Source organism: Microcaecilia unicolor, chromosome 3 (genome assembly GCF_901765095.1).
Source record: "Microcaecilia unicolor chromosome 3, aMicUni1.1, whole genome shotgun sequence".
Classification (NCBI taxonomy): domain Eukaryota; kingdom Metazoa; phylum Chordata; class Amphibia; order Gymnophiona; family Siphonopidae; genus Microcaecilia; species Microcaecilia unicolor.
This window is the reverse complement of record NC_044033.1, coordinates 437,221,162-437,243,474: the sequence shown is the minus strand read 5'-3', so window position 1 is coordinate 437,243,474 and position 22,313 is coordinate 437,221,162. Positions and strand designations below refer to the sequence as shown.

Sequence of the window (22,313 nt, the reverse complement as noted above, 5' to 3'; positions counted from 1 at the left end):
TTTGATGAAGATCATTTGATTCCTTTCAACTCGCTAACAGAATAATACCCTATTCTACCCCAAGAGCTGTTTGCTTATTCTCAGTTGAGACACTTTCTTTCCTCTAAGGAGATCAAGGCTAAAATATTGCAAGAGGACTCCTTCATAGAGGATCTTTGTGAAAACTCTAGAACTACTAGGGGTCTTACCATTTGCTTGTATTCTTATCAGCATAGGCAAATGTGTCCCTGTCTTGCTCATAGGGAACGCTGGCATTAGGAACTAGGGTGACTATTGAGGATGCTGATTGGTCCTTTTTGGAGAATGGTTGGACGAGGGTGTCAATATCTGTTCCCTTTCAGGAGAGTGTAGTTAAAGTACTCTATAGAAGGTACTTGACTCCTGTACGTCTGATCCACGTTTCCAAGTGCATCACCACTGTGCTGGCGTGGCTGTGGGCAGAGAGGTACGAAGAGCCATATTTGGTGGTCCTGTTTTAAAGTGCAGGCCTACTGGAAAGCTATTCAACAGATTACAAAATTGGTTCCTTAGGCCAATCAAATGGGTCTCCTGAATACTTCATATTTGCTAAAAAAAAACAAAAACAGGTTTCACTAAATCTCAGGCGTTACTGACTAAGCATGCTATGTCTGTGGCGAAAGTTGTGTTAGCTGCCCATTGGAAATCTCCTACCGTCCCTCCTTTGGTGAGATGGTTAAACAAAAATTTTTTTTTCACTTTCAGGCATACAAGAAGGCTCTTTACAGAGCTGCATCTCCGCAACTGCAGCGAACAGCGATCTTTTTTATATCATACGCTGGGGCATTGAATTGACTTCAAGTACATCTCACTGTGTACCCCCTTGACCCCTGAGGCAGGTGCTGTTTTGCACCGAAACACAGCCCGTGTCGGGTCATCAATAAAGAACATTTATTGTCCCAGTCTTGAAGGCCCAGTGTTGCTTTTTTTGTCTGTAAACAAATTATCATTTGTGAAATGGAGAGACTCTGGGCTGTGCATCATCGTACTTTGGCGAAATGGGAAGCAATATGGGAACCCTTCCTGAGGCATTGCTCTTATTAAGATGGGTGAGGAGGGGGGAGGGTCTGTTGGTTGGTTATGGGGGGGGGGGGGGGGGGGGGTAGGGGTGAGGGTACTTGATCAAAAATACCAAAAACTCTGGGGTTCTAGTTTGTAACCATAGCCGCATTGAGATTGTTTCTGTACGTTCTTACAGTGTGGCAGAGTTTATGCTCTAGGGTACTCTGGTTGTGTTTATCTTGAACGGCATTTTGCATTTACTCTTATGTTTTACCTGCTGTTGTATTGTCTTTTCAATGTTCAATAAAGACTTCAAAAAATTAAAAAAAAAACATCTAAGTCTTAGGAATGGCCAAATCCCGCCTTAACACACTCCCCTGAGATTTGGACTCACTGCAGACGAACAGTAGAGAAAAACGTCTGAAAAATAGGTTTTGAAAATATTGATTTGGACATTTTTGTGAGAAACATCCAAATGCTGCTTTATGACACTTTTTAGATTTTTCTCTTTCGAAAATGAGCCCGTGGAGGGGCATAATCGAACGCGAACGCCCATCTCCATGGGCGTCTATCTCCGAGAACGGGTACGTGAAGGGGCGGGACAGACCGTATTTTCAAAAAAATGGGCGTCCATCTTTTTTTTTCGATAATACAGTTTGTGCCGGGCAAATGCATCGGATTTGTGCGGATTTGAGCTGGGCGGTTTCGTTTTTCAGCGATAATGGAATCCGAAGGCGCCCAGCTCAAAAACGAACAAATCCAAGGCATTGGGTCGTGGGAGGGGCCAGGATTCGTAGTGCACTGGTCCCCCTCACATGCCAGGACACCAACCGGGCACCCTAGGGGACACTTGTAACAAAAAAAAAAAGTAAAATACTTCCCAAGTCCATAGCTCCCTTCCCTTGGGTGCTGAGCCCCACAAATCCCCCCAAAACTCACTGCCCACAATTCTACACCATTACCATAGCACTTTTGGCTGAAGGGGGGCACCTAGATGTGGGTACAGTGGGTTTTGGGGGCGGTTTGGAGCGCTCCCATTTACCACCACAAGTGTAACAGGTGGGGGGGGGGGATGGGCCTAGGTCCACCTGGCTGACGTCCACTGCACCCACTAACAACTGCTCCAGGGACCTGCATACTGCTGTGATAGAGCTGAGTATGGCATTTGAGGCTGGCATACAGGCTGGGAAAAAAAGATGTTAAAGTTGTTTGTTTTTTTTTTGGTGGGAGGGAGTTGGTGACCACTGGGGGAGTAAGGGGTGGTCATCCCCGATTCCCCCCGGTGGTCATCTTGTCATTTAGGGCACTTTTTTGGGACTTGTTCGTGAAAAAAAGGGTCCAAAAAGTGACCCAAATTCGCGCTAAAAACGCCTTTCTTTTTTCGATTATCGGCCAGGGTGCCCATCTCTCCTCGGCCGATAAACACGCCCCAGTCCCGCCTTCACCACGCCTCCGACACAACCCCGTCAACTTTGCCAATTTTCGCGACAGATTGCAGTTGAAGACACCCAAAATCGGCTTTCGATTATACCGATTTGGGCGCCCACGGGAGAAAGACACCCATCTCCCGATTTGAGTCAAAATATGGGCGTCTTTCTCTTTCGAAAATAAGGCTGATAGTAACCTATTTTAACTTTCTAAATCTTTTTGCTTTGAAAATGAGCCTCTAACACCTCTATATCAACTGCCTCATGTTTATCTACATGTTTATCCATGCCATCATAAAAATGTAGCAAATTTCTTTTAGCTAAATCAATGTCTACATGCTCGGTAATTTTGTTCTTTATAAAAAGTAAAAAATAAAAAAAGTTTCCACACTTTTATTTATTTGGATTTTGCTCACACCTTTTTCAGTAGTAGCTCAAGATGAGTTACATTCAGGTACACTGGATATTTCTCTGTCCCAGGATGACTCACAATCTAAGTTTGTACCTGAGGCAATTTATTTATTTATTATTACATTTGTACCCCGCACTTTCCCACAGAAGCAGGTACAATGCGGCTTACACAGTTAACAGAATTACAATTATTAGATTCATTAAGAAGAATATTAAGAACTATAATGTAACATAATAACAGAATGCTTTAAGTATATGTTAATTAACATGGGAAGGAGCAATGGAGGGTTAAGTGACTTATCCAAGATCAAAAGGAGCAGCAGTGGGATTTTGTTGTACAAAATAAGAAATGAGGCCAATTTAAACCAGTTTAAAAAAAAAAAAAGCTTTGAAGAGCTCAATTATTTCTGGATGCTTCCAAGAGGTGGAACTACTAATACCTCTCTGTGTTTCATACTTTCAGACAAATTTTAACTTCAAACTTTTTATGTTTTTTGTCTATTTGATGTCTTAAGTTTGTTTCTCTTATCCTCTGTTTAACTGTACACTATCTAAATTTTTGGCTTTCAATGGTACAGGAATTTGTAAAAATATAGGCATACACCAATACCCAGTTCTCCACCTCATTTCTTTTAGCCAGCTCTGAACCTTGTTCTTCCCAGTGCCCTCAATATCTGTCTGAAGATTCAGTTCTGGTTTCCACCACATTTACTGGTAACTTATTCTAAGCATCTAGTACCCCTCGCAAAGTAATATTTCCTCCGAGTTGTCTTTATTCTACTACTACTACTACTATTTAGCATTTCTATAGCACTACAAGGCGTACGCAGCGCTGCACAAACATAGAAGAAAGACAATCCCTGCTCAAAGAGCTTACAATCTGATAGAACTTTATATCATGAACCACTGTCCTTGAATGCTTTTTTTCTACAAAAAACGTAGTTTTGTCATATCCCCCCCTTCGTCCATCAAACACACTGAGACCCTTAAGCCTCAACTAAGCGGTTTCTGTTGCAGGTCCCTCTATTTTAGCATCGCTTCTATTTTCTCAATGTCCTTGAAAACATATGGATATGTAAGCTATCATTGTGGACCACTGTTAAGATGTATTACTTTACCAAGGATCCCAATTTATGCAATGAGACCTAGTTACTAATAACTGGGCTTAGCAGTAATATAACAAGTCTTAACAGTAGCCCATGTTGATAACTTACTCCCATGATCTCTACAAACAAATACAGTGGTCAAGGTGGGGGATCCCAAAAAAATGGTTTATATAAAGGCGGTATTAATTCTTTTTTCTTGCATATGCATCTGTGCATAGTGTTAGCTTTCCATACTGCTTTATTAATCAACCACAATTTCTCTTGCAATATAAAAAGCCAGGCAATCCCTAGGATGAATATAGCAATAATATTACAACTCCACATGTTTCTTAAATAAAAAATAAAAAAAATTAAACAACATTGATGAGCAACCTTCAGGTCATCCAAGAGGATTACAACTAGGTTATCTTCAGTTTAAACAAGTGCCATATTTACTCTTTTACTGGACCCTAGAAAAGCATATTTCTTTTTGTTTTTGATAAAAAGTTATAATTACTACTTACTACATCGTCCAAATTGCAGTTAGCGCCTTTGCTAAGAAGCTCTTGGACTATTTCCAGGTTGCCTTGTTCAGCTGCCAACATTAATGGAGTCTGACCATTCTGCAATGAAAAACTAGGTTCAAATATCTGGACAGGAAATCTTAAAAAAATTATTGCTAAATGAATACAGCTTATGAGGTAACAATACAGTCTTCTAGATATTACAATTTCATTTATACTTTATGTCATTTTATTCAGAATTGGAATATTAGAAACTGATTAAATCCATAAATTCTCTCATTACTGATACAGTCGCAAAGGATTTTCATAACAAATAAAGATAGATAGAGGCAGACAAGGACCACTTGGTCTACAGATTGTGCCTCTATTAATAGGTTTCCACTCTCTGAAGGTACTGTACATTAGTAACTAGTTCACAGCACTGAAATACTCCAAGAGTCAATCTCTTTTATAAAGAATAGTGGGTGTGGTTATTTTAAATGAAATGACAGTTTCTAGGAAGAAGTTTGATATCTTTTTCATACAAACACTGTTGGAGTGCTATCAGAAATACATGCTATCTTTCTTTTCAGCATAGGTATGGATGTACAGAATACTTCAGTCTTTAAAGTTCAAAAAGCTATCAAAAATAGGAATCAAACTCAAAAGCTCTAGCAAACTGAATAGTATCCATACATCCAGTGGCGTACCGAGGGCAGGGCGGCGGGGGCGGTCCGCCCCAGGTGCACGCTGCAGAGGGGGTGCAGGGAGCAGTTGTGTGGCTGTCGGCTCCGCCGGTTCCCTGCTCACTCTGCTGTTACTTCCTGTTCTGGGGCATAGGGAGCAGGAAACCGGTGGAGTTAACAGCTGCGTGGCTACTCCCAGACCCCAGGAGGTAAGAGCAATGCACCGGGGGGGTGGGGGAGGGAGTGTTTGGAGGTGATGTGCCAGGTGGGGGGGGGGGGGGGAACGATGCACCCGGTGGGGGTGTTTGCACAGCGGAAACCCGCCCTGGGTGGCAGCCAACCAAGGAACACCACTGCATACATTCTTTATGGAGTAGTAATAACACAAAACAATTAAAATGAGCAGCTGCAAACTATACGAGATTACATAAAGCACAGACACTTTACAAAACCATCTTGGAAACCCAGATTGTATGTATTCCATACATTAAAAAAGGTGTAAACCTGCTGGTATGGTTAAAAGATGAGGTGAAAGAGCGAAGATACTAACCTGTACCAGGTATTCTCTGAGGACAGCAGGCTGATTATTCTCACAACTGGGTCGGCGATCTGTGCCTGCCCAGGAACCAGCATTTCACATAGCAATAAGTTTGCTGGAGTCTTCTGAGCATGCCAATGCTCAGCCGCGCTCCACAGTTCAGTGAAGAGTAAAAGAGAGAGAGAGAAAGAGGACACAACTCCAAGGGGAGGTGGACGAGTTTGTGAGAATAATCAGCCTGCTGTCCTTGGAGAATACCTGGTACATTTAAGTATCTTTGCTTTCTCCGAGGACAAACAGGCTTTACTATACTCACAACTGAGGTATCCCTAGTACCCAGGCTCACCTAAAACAACAAAAGTTAGTCAATTGGGCCTCGCAACGGCGAGGACATAACATACATTAACCTGAAACTATACACAACTAGCTGAGTGTGCAGCCTGGAACAGAACAAAAACCGGCCTAGGGGGGTGGAGTTGGATTCTAAACCCCAAACAGATTCTGCAGCACCGACTGCCCAAACAGACTGTCGCGTCGGGTATCTTGCTCAAGGCAGTAGTGTTATGTGAATGTGTGGACTGAAGACCACGTTGCAGATCTGCAAATCTCTTCAATGGAGGCTGACTTTAAGTGAGTCACTGACGCAGCCATGGCTCTGACATTATGAGCCCTGACATGGCCTTCTAGAGTCAGCCCAGCATGGGCATAAGCGAAAGAAATTCAATCTGCTATCCAACTGGAGATTGTGCGTTTTCCAATGGTGACTCCCCTCCTGTTGGGATCAAAAGAAAAACAACTGGGCTTCGTCCTCTCCATGTAAACGGCCAATGCTCTCTTGCAGTCCAAGGTGTGCAAGCTGCTTTCGCCAGGGTAGGCATGAGGACAGGAAAAAACGTTGGCAAGACAATCGACTGGTTCAGATGGAACTCTGACACCACCTTCGGCAGGAACTTAGGGTGCGTGCGAAGGACTACTCTGTTATGAAGAAACTTAGTATAAGGTGCATCCACTACTAAGGCCTGAAGCTCACTGACCCTATGAGCTGAAGTAACAGCCACCAAGAAAACGACCTTCCAGGTCAAGTACTTCAGATGGCAGGAATTCAGTGGCCCAAAAGGAGCTTTCATCAGCTGGGTGAGAATGACGTTCAGATCCCATGACACTGGCGGAGGTTTGAAAGGGGGCTTTGACAAAAGCAAACCTCTCATGAAGCAAACAACTAAAGGCTGTCCAGAGATAGGCTTACCTTCTACACGCTGATGATAAGCACTAATTGCACTAAGGTGAACCCTTATGGAGCTGGTCTTGAGACCAGACTCTGACAAGTGTAGAAGGTATTCAAGCAGGGTCTGTGTATGACAAGAAAGGAAACCTACGGAATGCTGTCACACCAGACGGCAAACCTCCTCCATTTAAATGAGTAACACCTCTTAGTGGAATCTTTCCTGGAAGCAAGCAAGACTCGGGAGACACCCTCCGAAAGACCCAAGGAAGCAAATTCTAGGCTCTCAACATCCAGGCCGTGAGAGCCAGAGACTAGAGGTTGGGATGTAGAAGCGACCCCTTGTTCTGAGTGATGGGGGTTGGAAACACTCCAATCACCACGGTTCTTCGGAGGACAATTCCAGAAGAAGAGGGATCCAAATCTGGCACGGCCAGAAGGGAGCAGTCAGGATCATGGTTCCGCGGTCTTGCTTGAGTTGTCAGTCCCAAGCGATGACTCAGTGAAGCACATGAAGATCCTCAAGTACCAAGAAATGCAGTCCAAGACCAAGAAAATATGACAGAAAGATACAGAAATATTTCCCATCATTTTAGGTAGGATTGATCAAATAAAACTTCCAAGCGCACCTACTACTACTACTACTACTAACAGACGCACGTAGCGCTGCACCTGGATAAGTTACATCTTATGAATAAGTTACAAGCTCTCTTTGGTACAATGCAAGTACTACAGCGAGTGTTAGCAGTAAATTTGAGAGACTGAACATAACAACATCAGCACAAACTTTGCCATACTGAGACAGACCAAAGGTCCTTTAAGCACAGCATCCTGTTTCCAACAGTGGCCAATCCAGGTTGCAAGTATCTGGCAAGATCCCAAAAAAGTACAATACATTTTATGCTGCTTATTCTAGAAATAAGCAGTGGATTTTCACCATCTTAATAATGGCTTATGGACTTTTCTTTTAGGAAATTATCCAAACCTTTTTTAAACCCTGCTAAGCCAACTGCTTTTACCACATTCGTTGGCAACTAATTCCAGAGTTTAATTATATGTTGAATGAAGAAATATTTTCTCCAATTTGTTTTCAATTTACTACTTTGTAGCTTCATTGCGTGCTCCCTAGTCCTAGTATTTTTGGAAAGAGTAAACAAGTGATTTACGTCTACCCGTTCGACTCTACTCATTATTTTATAGACCTCTGTCATATCTCCCCTCAGCTCCACATGCCCTGGAGTTCATTCCTGTCATGGTATACAAAAAACTAACCCAACTGGAGAAATTGCCCACCACCCCACCATCACCGACACTATCAGGCTTATTTTCGAAAGAGAAGGACGCCCATCTTTCAACACAAATTGCAAGATGGGCGTCCTTCTCACAGGGTCGCCCAAATCGGCATAATCAAAAGCTGATTTTGGGCATCCTCAACTGCTTTCCGTCACGGGGACGACCAAAGTTCACGGGGGCATGTCGGAGGAGTAGCGAAGGCAGGACTGGGGCGTGCTTAACACATGGGCATCCTCGACCGATAATGGAAAAAAGAAGGGCGTCCATGACAAACACTTGGACGACTTTACCTGGTCCTATTTTTTTTTATGACCAAGCCACAAAAATGTGCCTAAATTACCAGATGGCCACCGGAGGGAATCGGGGATGACCTCCCCTTACTCCCCCAGTGGTCACTAAACCCCTCCCACCGTCAAAAACAATTTTTAAAATATTTTTTGCCAGCCTCTATGCCAGCCTTAAATGTCATACTCAGGTCCACCGCAGCAGTATGCAGGTCCCTGGAGCAGTTTTAGTGGGTGCAGTGCACTTACAGGCAGACCCAGGCGGACCCAGGCCCCCCCCCCCCCCCCCCCCACCTGTTACACTTATGGTGGTAAATGTGAGCTCTCCAAAACCCACCAGAAACCCACTGTACCCACATGTAACGGAGATGAAAACGGTAACGGAAATCAAACATGCGTGGGATAAACATAAAGGAATCCTGTTCAGAAGGAATGGATCCTCAGAAGCTTAGCCGAGATTGGGTGGCAGAGCCGGTGGTGGGAGGCGAGGCTAGTGCTGGGCAGATTTCTACGTTCTGTGGCCTGAAAATGGCAGATACAAATCAAGGTAAGGTATACACAAAAAGTAGCACATATGAGTTTATCTTGTTGGGCAGACTGGATGGACCGTGCAGGTCTTTTTCTGCCATCATCTACTATGAGTTTCAGCAAAGTCTTCCCTACTAGAGGTATGGGAGGATACGCATACAGAAGGCCTGTTCCCCAATGTAGGAGAAAGGCATTTGACGCTAGTCTGTCGTGGGCCTGAAGCCTGGAACAGAACTGAGGGACTTTGTGATTGATTTGAGTGGCAAAAAGATCCACAGAGGGGGTGCCCCACGCTCGGAAGATCTTGCAGACGTCCATATTCAACGACCACTCGTGCGGTTGCATTACTCTGCTCAGCCTGTCGGCCAGACGGTTGTTTACGCCTGCCAGATAAGTGGCTTGGAGAAACATGCTGTGACATTGCGCCCAAAGACACATTTGGATGGTTTCCTGACACAGAGGGTGAGATCCGGTGCCCCCCTGCTAGTTGGTGTTGTATGTTGCCACCTGACTGTCCATATAAATAAAGATAATTTGGTTGGACAGCCGATCTACGAAGGCCTTTAGAGCATTCCAGATCGCTCGAAGCACCAGGAGGTAGATCTGAAGACCTGTTTCCTGAATGTGAAGCCCATCTACATGAGCTCCCCACCCCAGGAGAGATGCATCCGTCGTCAGCACTTTCTGCGGCTGAGGAATTTGGAATGGTCGTCCCATGGTCAAATTGGATTGAACTGACCACCACTAAAGAGAGTTCCGAAAGTCGGTGGACAGTTGGATGATATCTTCTAGGTTCCCCGCAGCTTGATACCACTGAGAAGCTAGGGTCCATTGAGCAGATCTCAAATGCAGATGTGCCATGGGTGTACATGAACTGTGGAGGCCATGTGCTCCAAGAGTCTCAACATCTACCGAGCTGTGACTTGCTGAGAGGCCCGAAGCTTGGGCACCAGAGGGACAGGAGGTTGTCTGCCCGTGTCTCGGGGAGATAGGCCTGGACTGCTCTCGTGTCCAGCAGTGCTCCAATGAACTCCAATTTTTTAACAGGTGTGAGATGGGACTTGGTGTAATTTATTTACAAACCCTAGTAGTTCTAGCACCTGAATAGTCATTCGCATGGACTCCCGAGAACCGTTCTCCGAGGTGCTCTTTACCAGCCAATCGTCGAGATAAGGGAACATATGCACTCCCAGTCTGCATAGCGATGCTGCAACTACTGCTAGGCATTTTGTGAAAACTCTGGGAGCTGACGCTAATGGCAGTACGCGGTATTGAAAGTGCTGCATTACCAGCCAAAAACGAAGATACTTCCTGTGAGCTGGGAGTATCAGGATATGTGTGTAAGCGTCCTTTAAGTCCAAAGAACATAGCCAATCGTTTTCCTGAATCATGGGATGAAGGGTGTCCATGGAAAACATCCTGAACTTTTCTTGGACTAGGAATTTGTTCAGGGCCCTTAGGTCTAGGATGGGATGCATTCCCCCTGTTTTCTTTTGCATGAGGAAGTACCTGGAATAGAATCCCAGCCCTTCTTCCCCTGGTGGAACGGGTTTGACCGCATGGGCCTTCAGAAGGGCGAAGAGTTCTTCTGCAAGTACCTGCTTGTGCTGAGAGCTGTACGAATGATAGTGATAGTGTAGTCTGCAGATTTGATCACCTTGCTTGTTCCCTTTTCCAGGTCATTTGAGTTTTTGCCTCTATGTGGCAAGTGTCTTTAATCTACCCCTCTATAGACCCCCGTGGGATCCTTCCACACGGAGGTGTACAGAGGGTCTGTTCTTCTACGATCTTGTGGACCGCCTCCATGAATTCCAGCGACACCCCTTCCCATGGGTATCGCTGTTGGGGAGGCATCAGAAGGCGCAGTTCAAGTCTAATTCCCATGACCACAGCTTTCTGTCTATTTGGATCTAAATGAATCTTTGGCTATTTATGTTCCCACATAAATTCTATGAAAAGTCTATAAAACTGTTTCAGTGAGAAATCTTACTTGTGTGTGTATGTGTGTTAGTTTGCAAAACAGATAGAAGATAGAGAATAAATTGAAGCAAGGACAGAAACAGTGTAGTTAAAGAAATAGTCTTTTTAATCTTACCCAAATCAGGCTTTAATCAGGTACATTCAGCAGACAGATTCTGGGTTCAACTGGCCAGAGCCCTGCCCTCTAGGACGCGTTGGGGAAAATCGTTCCAACGAGGGCTTGCATGCACCCTGTTTTTATACAATTTGGTCACCATACAAGTCTATGGAGAGGGACTTTTTTTCTAATCTTGCTCAATCTCTCTGAATCATACCCGGTCAGGTGCCCATGTTTCCGTTTTAGCTATTGCAAGTTATTGTGCAATTTCCCTTTTTGTAATCAACTTTTTTTTCTTTTTATGAAGATATATTAATTTCATATCATCTTGTGATCTGGGTGCCATCTTATAGAAAGACAAACTCCATTTTAAAAACCAAACTTTATCCATTTTTGTCCATTATTCCTACATCATAGGTGCTACATTCAATTTGAAAGTTGTACCAGGTTTTGTAAAGACTCATCATGCAGTCCTGCTTTTGCAGGTTCTCAACTATAAGGCCATTAGCTGGTTATCAGGCCTAGTCAGGGCTTCTCAGCTGGTTAAAGCCGTGTAACTTGGCCCACCACTATTCCAGTGGATAGGTCTTAAGCTAGAACACATCTCAACCTGCAGGAAAAGCAAGTCCTTGCTCAGCCAGTCATAGACTTTTAAACCTAGCTGGTATTTTTACAGCCTGAGTCCTAAAATCTGGCCTTTGTTAATATGACTCCTTCCACCCTTCCGGTGGGCATCCAGTGAGGGCCTCTTGCTGTAGTATAATTATACATTCCCCACTTGTCACCCCAGCAGCTGGGGGTGACACAAAACTAGTTTGTCACTATCTATTCCAGAAGGTGCCAAACTATCAAACGAAAGGACGAGTTTTGCTCTTATGGATTGCTAGCAGATATTATGCAAGACAGGAAACTTCATTCTCAGGTGGTATATTTTTGAGCATATGGAATTCCCTCTATATTACCCAACCCCTTGGGCCTTAATCCTGATGTTACCCCTCTTGAGGTAATAGCAATTTCAGGTGGATCATACTAATAAACACTTTCAGGTCTTTCTATGGCTTCTATTGTATCTGCTGCATAGTGCATGGGGAGATAATCTAATGTATGTATCTCAGTGGTCCTTGGAAGGAATAGTGGTTTTGATTAAGCATTGTTATGGTGGCTCAACAAATATATGGTTAGCACTCAGATTGCAGGCTGTTTTAGGTTGTAGGTATTCAGAATCCTTAAACAGGTCGGAATGCCTGGACCTTACTATTACTCATCATTAGCATCCAATCATGAGCACTAAAAAGTGGATAGCAAGTATGAGGTTGCCTCATACAGCAAAAAGGGTCAATCCTAGGAAAATTTATATTAACAAAGGTCATGCATGGATTTTGACATATGCATAATGACCTGGAAGTATGGGAAGCATTTTATATATATCCGTTACCCCACTTGGAGCCTAGTCAAACCTACAGAAAAACATGTAGCTTAAGTAAGCCTACACCAAAGTTAAACAATTGCATAACTGGTTGATACTAACAGGGTTTACACCTACATTATGATATCTTAGCCAGTATTAGGGTTTGATGTTACCCTTGTATCTGAGCAATATCAACTTCAATTTAAATTACATAAGCAGAAATAACGGGGAAACTCTTAGAAAAACATTTAGAACAATAAAGGAAATAATAGGAAAATAAAAATAAAACCTTTTCAATATATAGACAGGATTACTGCTAAACTGAAAATAAAACAAAATATGAATCTATAATGTCCGTAAACAGCAACAGTAAATCTCAAATTAAGTATCAGTTCTGAATTCTCTTTCATCGATCATGGTTGAGGCAGTGGAAGCGCTGAAGAATCTGGACGGAGATCTGGGTTTTCAGGCTGTCCTGCTGAAGGAAGTGGCCGGTCTTGAGATGGTTAGGCTGGTAACATCTGGTTCTGCGGCTGAGTAAACCCGTATATCTTTCACATGGACCCAAGACTTGTGGTCCAGTAGTTTGCAAGGTGTAAAGATTATTGCCACAACCTTGGGGGATCTAACATCATTTGGGCCTGGATAGATCTTGAAGACGTACTTATGGTGTACAAACTTGGATCTTTCCATGTCTTTATTCTAGGCATGCACCATCATAATCAGTCCATCAAGAGTCAGAGGCTGGCAAAGGAATAAGCAAAATAACTGTATGCCTGAATGATACATTGCTATATCTTGGTGGGCATAATCAGTGTGAACTGAATAAGCAAAAATAATATACAGATGTCAAGAGACATGAAAGACAATGTAAACATGGAGAAAACAGTGCTAATTAAGTGCAAAAGCAAAAGGGAAACCATAAGGGTACAATAACGAAAAGCCTATTTACATAAATAGCAATAGTATATATGAAATTATATCTCCTGATTGGTAGGGATCAGAGCTTCAACTTCAACCCTCTTAATACTAGGAATTGGGATTTGCATAATATATCCCCACTTCTGGCTTGCATAATGTGCAAGACAGATTGGTAATTATTACGAAGAGATGATCAAATAACAATGGTAAAGTATATGGAACAAAAGAAAAGAGTACAAAAAACCCACAATAAAAATTGATTGTTCGAGTTATTGATGTATGGAGGGTCAGGCAAAAGGCACGGATAATGCGTTGCAATCTATGGCCAGTAGGTATGGAATCTTCACCTGCGATGACTACCATTCACCAAGGGTTGGGCCCTCAGCTGCAGGAGGCCAGCAGGACTTACGAGCTAGATGATTCAGAAAGAAGGGTAGAGGCCAAAGCTTCTTGAAACTCCAGTAAGTGGAGAGCCTGTCTCTTTTGCTCATGGACCAATTGATGCATATGTTGAAACTCACGCTCAATAATGTCTCGTATCTCACACCAGGTAATGTTGGGGTCTGTGCATCTGTCCTTTAATTTAGCGATTCTTTGCTGCAACATAGCCTTCAGATCAGATATATTATCGGGTAGCTCTTCTTTGCTAGCAGTCGTCTCCTCGGTGAGGGACGTCAACGGAATTCCTGTATCCAACTGGGGAAAGGCAAAACTTAAACACAAGCTTCTTTTCAAATTTTCTTTTTTCTCTTTTCTTCATTTATATCCACTTTCCTTTTTCTGAACTATGTTCTTTTTGCTCTATTATCCTTTCTCCAAGGACAAGCAGACTGTATTATACTCACAACTGGGTCGGCGATCCTCGCCAGCCCGGAAACCAGCATTTCACATAGCAAAAACTTGCTGGACCCTTCTGAGTGTGCTGTGCATTGAACTGCGGATGTGCCAAGTGTCTTCCCACCCACTGCGCTCCTCAGTTCTTTTTCTACCGCGCGAGGAGCAACAGTCAGTTTCTGTGGTTCCTCTCTCTCTCCAGGAAAAGAGCCTTTGAGTGTTTTTTCAAGTCATTTTTGCCTCCCTTTGTCTTCTTCTTCTTCAAAAAAATAAGATTTTCCCTTTATTTTCTTATTTTATTCCATGGTAAAATTTCCTTTCTTTTTCGGTGCAGCCGTCTTCCCTCTTTTTGTGTCCTTTTTCTTGGCACAATCGAGCCTTTTGATTTCACCGTTGCTGTCTTCCCATCCATGTCATCAAAGACTCCCAGCTGCTTCAAACGATGTACTCGGAGCAACTGGACCATCTCAGGCACCGATACCCATTCGTAGTGTATCCAGTGCCTTGGGCCCAACCACAGCCCAGCTCGTTGTGCCCTCTGTCTGTCTTTGCATAAAAAAGAGGACTCCACTGGCTCGAGAAGCCCAGAGGGAAAAACCTTTTGGGGCTTGGTTCGGTCCTTTGACATCAGCATCGGAACTGAGGTCAGCGGAATCAACATCGAAGGACGCATCAACGTCGGGAGTGCAGGTAGGCATGGCTGCTGAGAGGCCATGGCACGCTGGGAGTAGTGAGGCATCGAGTGGGCCTCTACCTACCTCGAGGCCTCCTGTGCAGCAGGACCATCCATCGTCGAACCCAACCCCGAGGCAACGTGGGGATTCAACGTCGTCCTCTTTGGCACCGAGGAACCTCGGTGAGGTTCATCGAGCGAAGGCTAAGCAGCACCAACACTGTTCCCCCTCAAAGCATGGTGCCGAGAGCTACGGGGGAACCAAGGAATTCCCCCTCCATACAGGAGGTGCCGATGTGTCGACCTCTCAGCAGTCCGGTTCCTGCTCCCGAGCCTCAGGCGACTCTGCCACTGACTGCTCCACCGACCCCGCAGTCTTCTCCGATGGCGGCTCTCAATGAGCACATATGGGCCTTGCTTCCAGAGCTCCTGGAAGGACTGCTCGCCACTCTGCTTCGGCGTTGGGGGTGCTTGCGCCTACCGTGTTGTCTGCTGCAGCTGCATCTGGCCCTCCATCTGTGGTGAGGTCCCCGAGCTCGGAGCCGCAAGGTCGACTCCCCATCGATGTCGGTGAAGGAAGCTTTGCCACAGTCCATGCGGGCATCGGCCCCTCAACATCGCCACTGAGAGCCCGAAAGGGAAACTTACTCAGTTTTGACTTTGAAGCTACATCCACAGACCAACCTCTAAGCCAAAGAATTCTCCAAGCAGACACACCTAACGCCAAGGACTTAGCAAACGCCCTAAGCAAATCATACAGGGCATCAGACAGAAAAGCTGAACCCATCTCAATCTTAGCAACCCCTTGATCAATTAGCACCACATCATCCGCCTCTCTATCTAGCATTCTGTCTGACCACCTGAAACACTCCACGAGTGCTGGGCCACAAGTGCTCCAGAAAACGCCGCCTGAACTGCCAAGGCAGAAACATCAAAGGCATTCTTCAGGAGTGTCTACTGATAAACTAGAGATGGGAGTAACTAGTGATGTAATTAAAGTTGCTGACAACACAAAGTTATTCAAAGTTGTTAAATCACAAGAGGATTGTGAAAAATTACAAGAGGACCTTATGAGACTGGGCATCTAAATGGCAGATGACGTTTAATGTGAGCAAGTGCAAAGTGATGCATGTGGGAAAGAGGAACCTGAATTATAGTTATGTAATGCAAGGTTCCAAATTAGGAGTCACTGACCGGGAAAGGGATCTAGGCGTCATCACTGATGATACGTTGAAACCCTCTGCTCAGTGTGCGGCAGCTGCTAAGAAAGCAAATAGAATGTTAGGTATTATTAGGAAAGGAATGGAAAACAAAAATGAGGATGTTATAATGCCTTTGTATCGCTCCATGGTGCAACTGCACTTCGAATACTGTGTTCAATTCTGGTCGCCGCATCTCAAAAAAGATATACTGGAATTAGAAAAGGTACAGAGAAGGGCGATGAAAATGATAAAGAGGATGGTACGACTTCCCTATGAGGAAGCAGCTAGGGTCCTTCAGCTTAGAGAAAAGACAGCTGAGGGGAGATATGATAGAAGTCTATAAAATAATGAGTGGACGAGTTAGAAAAGCTACATGACCTAAACATAAATATCCTGTTAGAGGGGACAAGACGCCGGCTGGATAGATGGGATGGCCTCCCGTTATCATTAAACGGCAGGATAAACTTAATATGCATGGTGATATTCCCAAAGTGGTTGTATCTCCTGTAGACGCTCCCCCTTCGCCTGAAACGTAAAGACTTAACAAACATCAACAGGGCCTTTAGCAGGTTCTGCTGGGCGAGAAAGAAACCCCAAATACAGGCCAATGTGATGAAAGGTGGATGGAATAGATGGGGATTGGGAATGCCAGATTTCACCTTATACAACCAAGCCTGCCTCCTCAGACATATAGGAGACTGGGTGAGCCACTCAAATGTCTTTACACCATTGGAAACGGAATGGGAATATTTTGCTCCATATGATGTTATCACATTATTGCACTTAGAACAGGGACAAATCCCGGCCCAGTTTAAACGTTGCCATTTGCTGCAATCCATGCACAAGGCATGGAAGATGCTAGTTAGGACTTTGGGGGGGAACGCCAGGAACATCAGAACTTTTAACATTTAGAGGGAACCCGAGTTTCGAGCCCGGACAAACTAATTCAGCCTTCCTTAGATGGGAGGCACAGGGAATCACAAAAGTGGAACATTTGTTAGGAAGGGAAGGAGACATCATAAAATTTGAGGACCTGCAAAATAAAATAGAGAACGCATGGGGGGGACTATTTTGCGTATGTACAAGCTAAACACTACATTTCAAGCCTTAATCAGCCGGCACTCCGTTCAAAACTTGGAGGTCAAATACAAACCTTCTTTCTGGCACTGGAAGCAATAGGAATGACAGTGTCGTCCATAAGCCGAGCACTGGAGAAAAGCGCCCCTAACAAAAATGTAGACTATATTAAACATAAGTGGGAACGAGAATCGGGGGGGGGGGGGGGGGTCTTTAGAGAGGTGGGATGTAGGGGCCACACTGAGACGCATTCCGATACTCACCATAGACGAACGACTTAGAGAGAGTGGATATAGAGTGGCAATGAGGGCATATGTGTCGGGAAAGCAATGGGGATACATGAACACCACAAGGAATGTGAAATGTGTCAAATGTGACCACGAAGCCCCCACATTATTTCATGCCTTTTGGGATTGCCTGGGAGTTCGCTCTTTTTGGAGGCAAATTCAACGGTTTCTGACTGACACGACACAGACACCGGTAAGGGGGGCATGGGAACACTACGGGCTAGACACACAATCAGCATTTAATGCACAGGCGAAAGGGCCTAGGCTTTGGTGCCATAAGGTCTGCCTGATAGCACGTAAGACTATATTGCAAAAATGGGTATCCCCCGACCCACCCGCAACTTGGCATTGGCGAAACCAAATACATGAGATAGCCACCTGGGAAGCTAGAGAGGCGAAAGGTAACCCAAAATGGAAAAATTTTTTCATGCAAATATGGGGACCTTACCTACAAGGGCTTAGCCCAAGGGGCAGAAGCTTACTGCTCAATATGTTGTGAATTGGTTATGGCCATTTAAATAATGAGTAAATCCTTTCCCGAACAAGGGTTGGCAAGGGGGGGGGGAGGGAATGGTGAGACTCTGCATGATTAAGGAAGGGGAACCAATTATTGCTCATGCTGACAAATGTACTGTATCACTGATATTTAAGATGTGGTGGGCATGTAGACAATGCTTAGCAGCTTTGATGGATTCGCCGAGAGGGGGCCACAAGAACAAGGGCTCCTTCTCGGGATAGAGGTAGTCCACCAGCCAATAGTGGCTCTGTGTAGAGACGGACCACAGGCCACGACCAAGACAAGAGTCAGGACAATTGAGAACTAACACAAGCATCAAGAAAATAATGAGTGGAGTGGAATGGGGAGATGTGAATCGCTTGTTTACTGTTTCCAAAAAAACTAGGACTAGGGGCACGCAATGAAGCTAGGAAGTAGTACATTTAAAACAAAACAGAGAAAATACTTCTTCACTCAATGTGTAATTAAACTCTGGAATTCGTTGCCAGAGAATGTAGTAAAAGCGGTTAGCTTAGCGGGGTTTAAAAAGGGTTTGGATGGCTTCCTAAAGGAAAAGTCCATAGACCATTATTAAAATGGACTTGGGGAACATTCACTGCTTATTTCTAGAATAAGCAGGATAAAATGTTTTGTACTTTTTTGGGATCTTGCCAGGTACTTGTGACCTGGATTGGCCACTGTTGGAAACAGGATGCTGGGCTTGATGGACTTTTCAGTCTGTCCCAGTATGGCAATAATTATGTACTTATGACGACGGTCCTGTAGATCCTTCAGGGTCATACCCCCATCCACCGGAACAGTGTTCTTCTTGGTCACTGCTGACACAACTGCATCCACCACTGGAGGCTTGAGGCAGTCCCTGTCCTGTTCCGGAACAGGATGCAGACAAACCATGGAGCAAGTCAGCCTAAAGGGAGTATCTGGGACATCCCACTGCGCCTGAACTATGTCACTTATATCCTGATGTATAGGGAAAGATCTACCAGACTTACAGAGTCCATTACCCAAAGGATCCACTTTGCAGTGAACCACAGGCTCCTGTACCTCCTCAATATTTAACATAGTTGCCACCAGAGAAATTAACTCTTGTAAATCCTCCTTGTGGAAGACTTGCACCATTGAGAGATCTTCCCCTGGTGGCAAATCCTGCACTGAAGAGAAGGAATCCTCCTCTCCCTCAGTCTTCCATGAGCAAAAAAATTATCCCCATCTCCCAGGGACTCTAAATCCATGGGCCTCCTTATCCTCCCAAGAGACTCAAGCCTGTTTTTAACTAGGAAGCAGCCCCTGGACCTGTTCCGCCGAGCAGGAGGGACGAGAGGAATGCCACAGCAAATATGCATTATACATAGCTAACACAAAGGCCGGAGAACCCCCCCCCCCCCAAGGGCCCTCCCTACCCTCCTGTCAGTTCAGCCGACAGCTGGGCCTGTACCGAACTACATGCTACAGGCTGCCCTGATGCGAACAGATTCTAGAATGGTGGACGTTCCCACCAAAACCGGCAGCACTGCACTATTCAGCCCTGTCTCCACAGACACAGCCGAACCAGAGGAAAGACCCGAGCCACTAGCACCCGTGGCCAACAATTGAAGTTCCAACTCAGAAGCAGTACACACTTTACAAATGTCGTCCGCCAGGACTCTCCGGCGCTGACACACAGTGAAACATCGCAGCTTGGTCAACATGACTGCGAAGCGGTCAGCGTTCTAACGTCTCAGGAAACAGCCAGCCAAAAGAAAGCAAGGAGAGAAATGCAGGCAGGTTCGCGTTGGTCTTTTGTTTTTGTTTTTTTTTTAAAGAACCGCTGCAGCGCTCTGAAGTAAAACTCTCCCTGTAAGCAGTTTTTGTTTGTTTGGGTTTTATTTTTTACACACTCCTCCAACCAATGTGGCTATTCCTCACGGTACTACAGTACCCTTCCCTCGAAGAGGTGCAGACCAGCCTTCAAACTACCAATTTTGCTAGAGCAAGAACTGAAGGAAGGCTCGAGGTGAGGTAACCCACTCCTTAGGCAAAAGAAACCCGCCTCTGCCAGCACTTATCCCCAGTGGCGCACAGAGAAATGAGAATGAGAAATATAGACTATCTAGAATATATAGTAGCAATGACTGAAGAGTTTACTAGGTCTTCCACCTGCTGGAGACTGAGAATACTTGGACTTGATAGGGCTGAGCCTGGCTCTTACTGGCTCTCACAAGAAACATTGTTCTCAGTCTCCACCTGCTGGAAGGCATGAACAACCCATCAGTTCACTTGGGCCGGTCCAAAGAGACGCTAAGAAATCAGAATTTGGCAGCTAAAATTCCAAGCTAAAACATGCAGAGTCATGCTAAAACCTGAGGGGGCAATACAGTTTTGGGGGGGGGGGGGGGGGGGGAGTACTTTTGTGCACAAAAGAGGAGCAGGACTTAAGATCATCACATATGATCACACCCAAAGTGGTCAAACAGAAACGGCAACAGCAAAAGCTAGAAGGATACTTGGGTGCATAGGGGGAGGAATGGACAGTAGGAAAAAGGAGGTATTAATACCTCTGTAAAAGTCTCTGGTGAGACCTCATTTACAGTACCATGAACAATTCAGGAGACAACACCTTCCAAAGATATAAACAAGACGGAGTCAGTCCGGAGGGTGGTTACTAAAATGGTCAATGGTCTTTGTCATAAAGTGTATGGGACAGACTTAAAGATCTCAATATGCATACTTTGGAAGAAAAGCAGGAGAGGGAGATATGGTAGAAACATTTAAATGCATCTGTGGCATAAATGCACAGGAGGCAAGTCAATTGAAAGGAAGCTCTGTGATGAGGGGGTATACGATGAAGGTGAAATGAGATAGACTCAAGAGTAATCTGAGGAAATACTTGCTCACAGAAAGAGTGGTAAATCTGTGGAACAGCCTCCTGGTGGAGGTGTTGGAGACAAAGACTGTATCTGAATTCAAGCAAGCTTGGGAGAAAGTAAACAGGATCTCTAAGGGAGATGGGAAAAAAAGGGATAGCAGATTGCATGCATGGGTAGGCCATATGGTTTTTATCTGCCTTCATTTTTATGTTTTCAAACTTATGCAGTAAGACAACTGCTGACAGAAAAGAAAAAGCACCCTGATCCCTCAAAAACAATTTTAAGTCTGTTGGGAGAGGGGATTTTAAGAGTGGAGGAGGAAGGAAAGCTACTCACCCCCACTGGCTGAGGCAAAGCCCATGGGCTGGAGCTCAGAACCCCAGAGGGGCAGTCGCCTCTGAGCTTGAATAGAGGAAGGTCCATGGACCAGTCCCTGGAGGGGGGGGGGGGGTGACACCTCAGGCTGTCAGCCATGGACTGCACCCTTAGTAGGCCTGTCTCCCTAGAAGAAATGTCCTACTGCATCAGTTCAACCTGCACCATATGCTAGAGGCACAAAAAAATACTACAATGTCCCAGGCTGCATCACTTCCTTTATTGGTGATGTCACTGAAAACAGTTCAGTTTCTCTGCCTCTTATCTGCTGGCCTAGTCTAGCAGGATAATAAATAACTATTGCGTGATGGGGACTCATATAGCACCTGAACTAAAATCAAATATCTCATACCTCATTTCGCTCATCCACATCTTTGCATTTTTCAAGAAGTGTTTTCAAGGCAGCAATATTCTCCTCTTCCACATAGGTCAGCAGGCTCTGAGACACCAGGCTCGCCATCGTCATGGGACGTGTGAATCACCAATATGCCAGAAAAAGACTATTAAAAGGAAAAAAAAAAAGGTACTTTTTAAAAAGGTACTTTACAAATTAGAATCCAATCCAGAAAAGGAGAGGCAATAAGAGGTCCGTAGATCACAGCAAACAAAGGTCACAAAACTTTATTAAAAATAACCCAATGTGGTCATGTTTTGCCTTCCAAGAGGTTGCGTCAGGGGATTTACTTTACACTACTAGGGTCTCTATGGGCACATACACACTGAATTATTAGCATCTCACAGCACCAAATTCCTCTCAACTGCTGCACAAATTCTTGATAATCAGAGTTTCAAAAACAAAGCTTCTCCTCCTTCTTGCAAGGTGTATATGCCCGTAGGGACCCTAGTAAAGAGTGATTCAGTGCTGCTAGATGCTAACCACTGCTAGGTGTATGTGCCCATAGGGTCCCTAGTACTGTAAAGTAAATCCCCTGACACAACCTCTTGGAAGGCAAAACGTTGTCATGTTGCATCATTTTTAATAAAGTTAATTGTGGTTTCTGAACATTGACTAAGATCTGTTCTATTCTTTGACTGACTTTAAAAAAATAGGAAATATAAAAAACAATTATGATTGTACCTTGAAACTTGAGAAACAGTT

General features: G+C 44.6%; 1 protein-coding gene across 1 annotated transcript in view; it reads right to left on the bottom strand.

Moving 5' to 3' along the window:
* The window catches only part of KIDINS220 (kinase D interacting substrate 220), a 386,704-nt gene that overhangs the window by 349,974 nt on the left and 14,417 nt on the right, over positions 1–22,313 (bottom strand). Inside the window, exons 2-3 of the mRNA XM_030198900.1 lie at positions 21,567–21,714; positions 4,468–4,566 (exon numbers count right to left, since the gene is read on the bottom strand). Coding sequence (XP_030054760.1) covers positions 4,468–4,566; positions 21,567–21,680 — 213 coding nt within the window. The 5' untranslated portion in view covers positions 21,681–21,714. The remainder of the gene's footprint in view (positions 1–4,467; positions 4,567–21,566; positions 21,715–22,313) is intronic.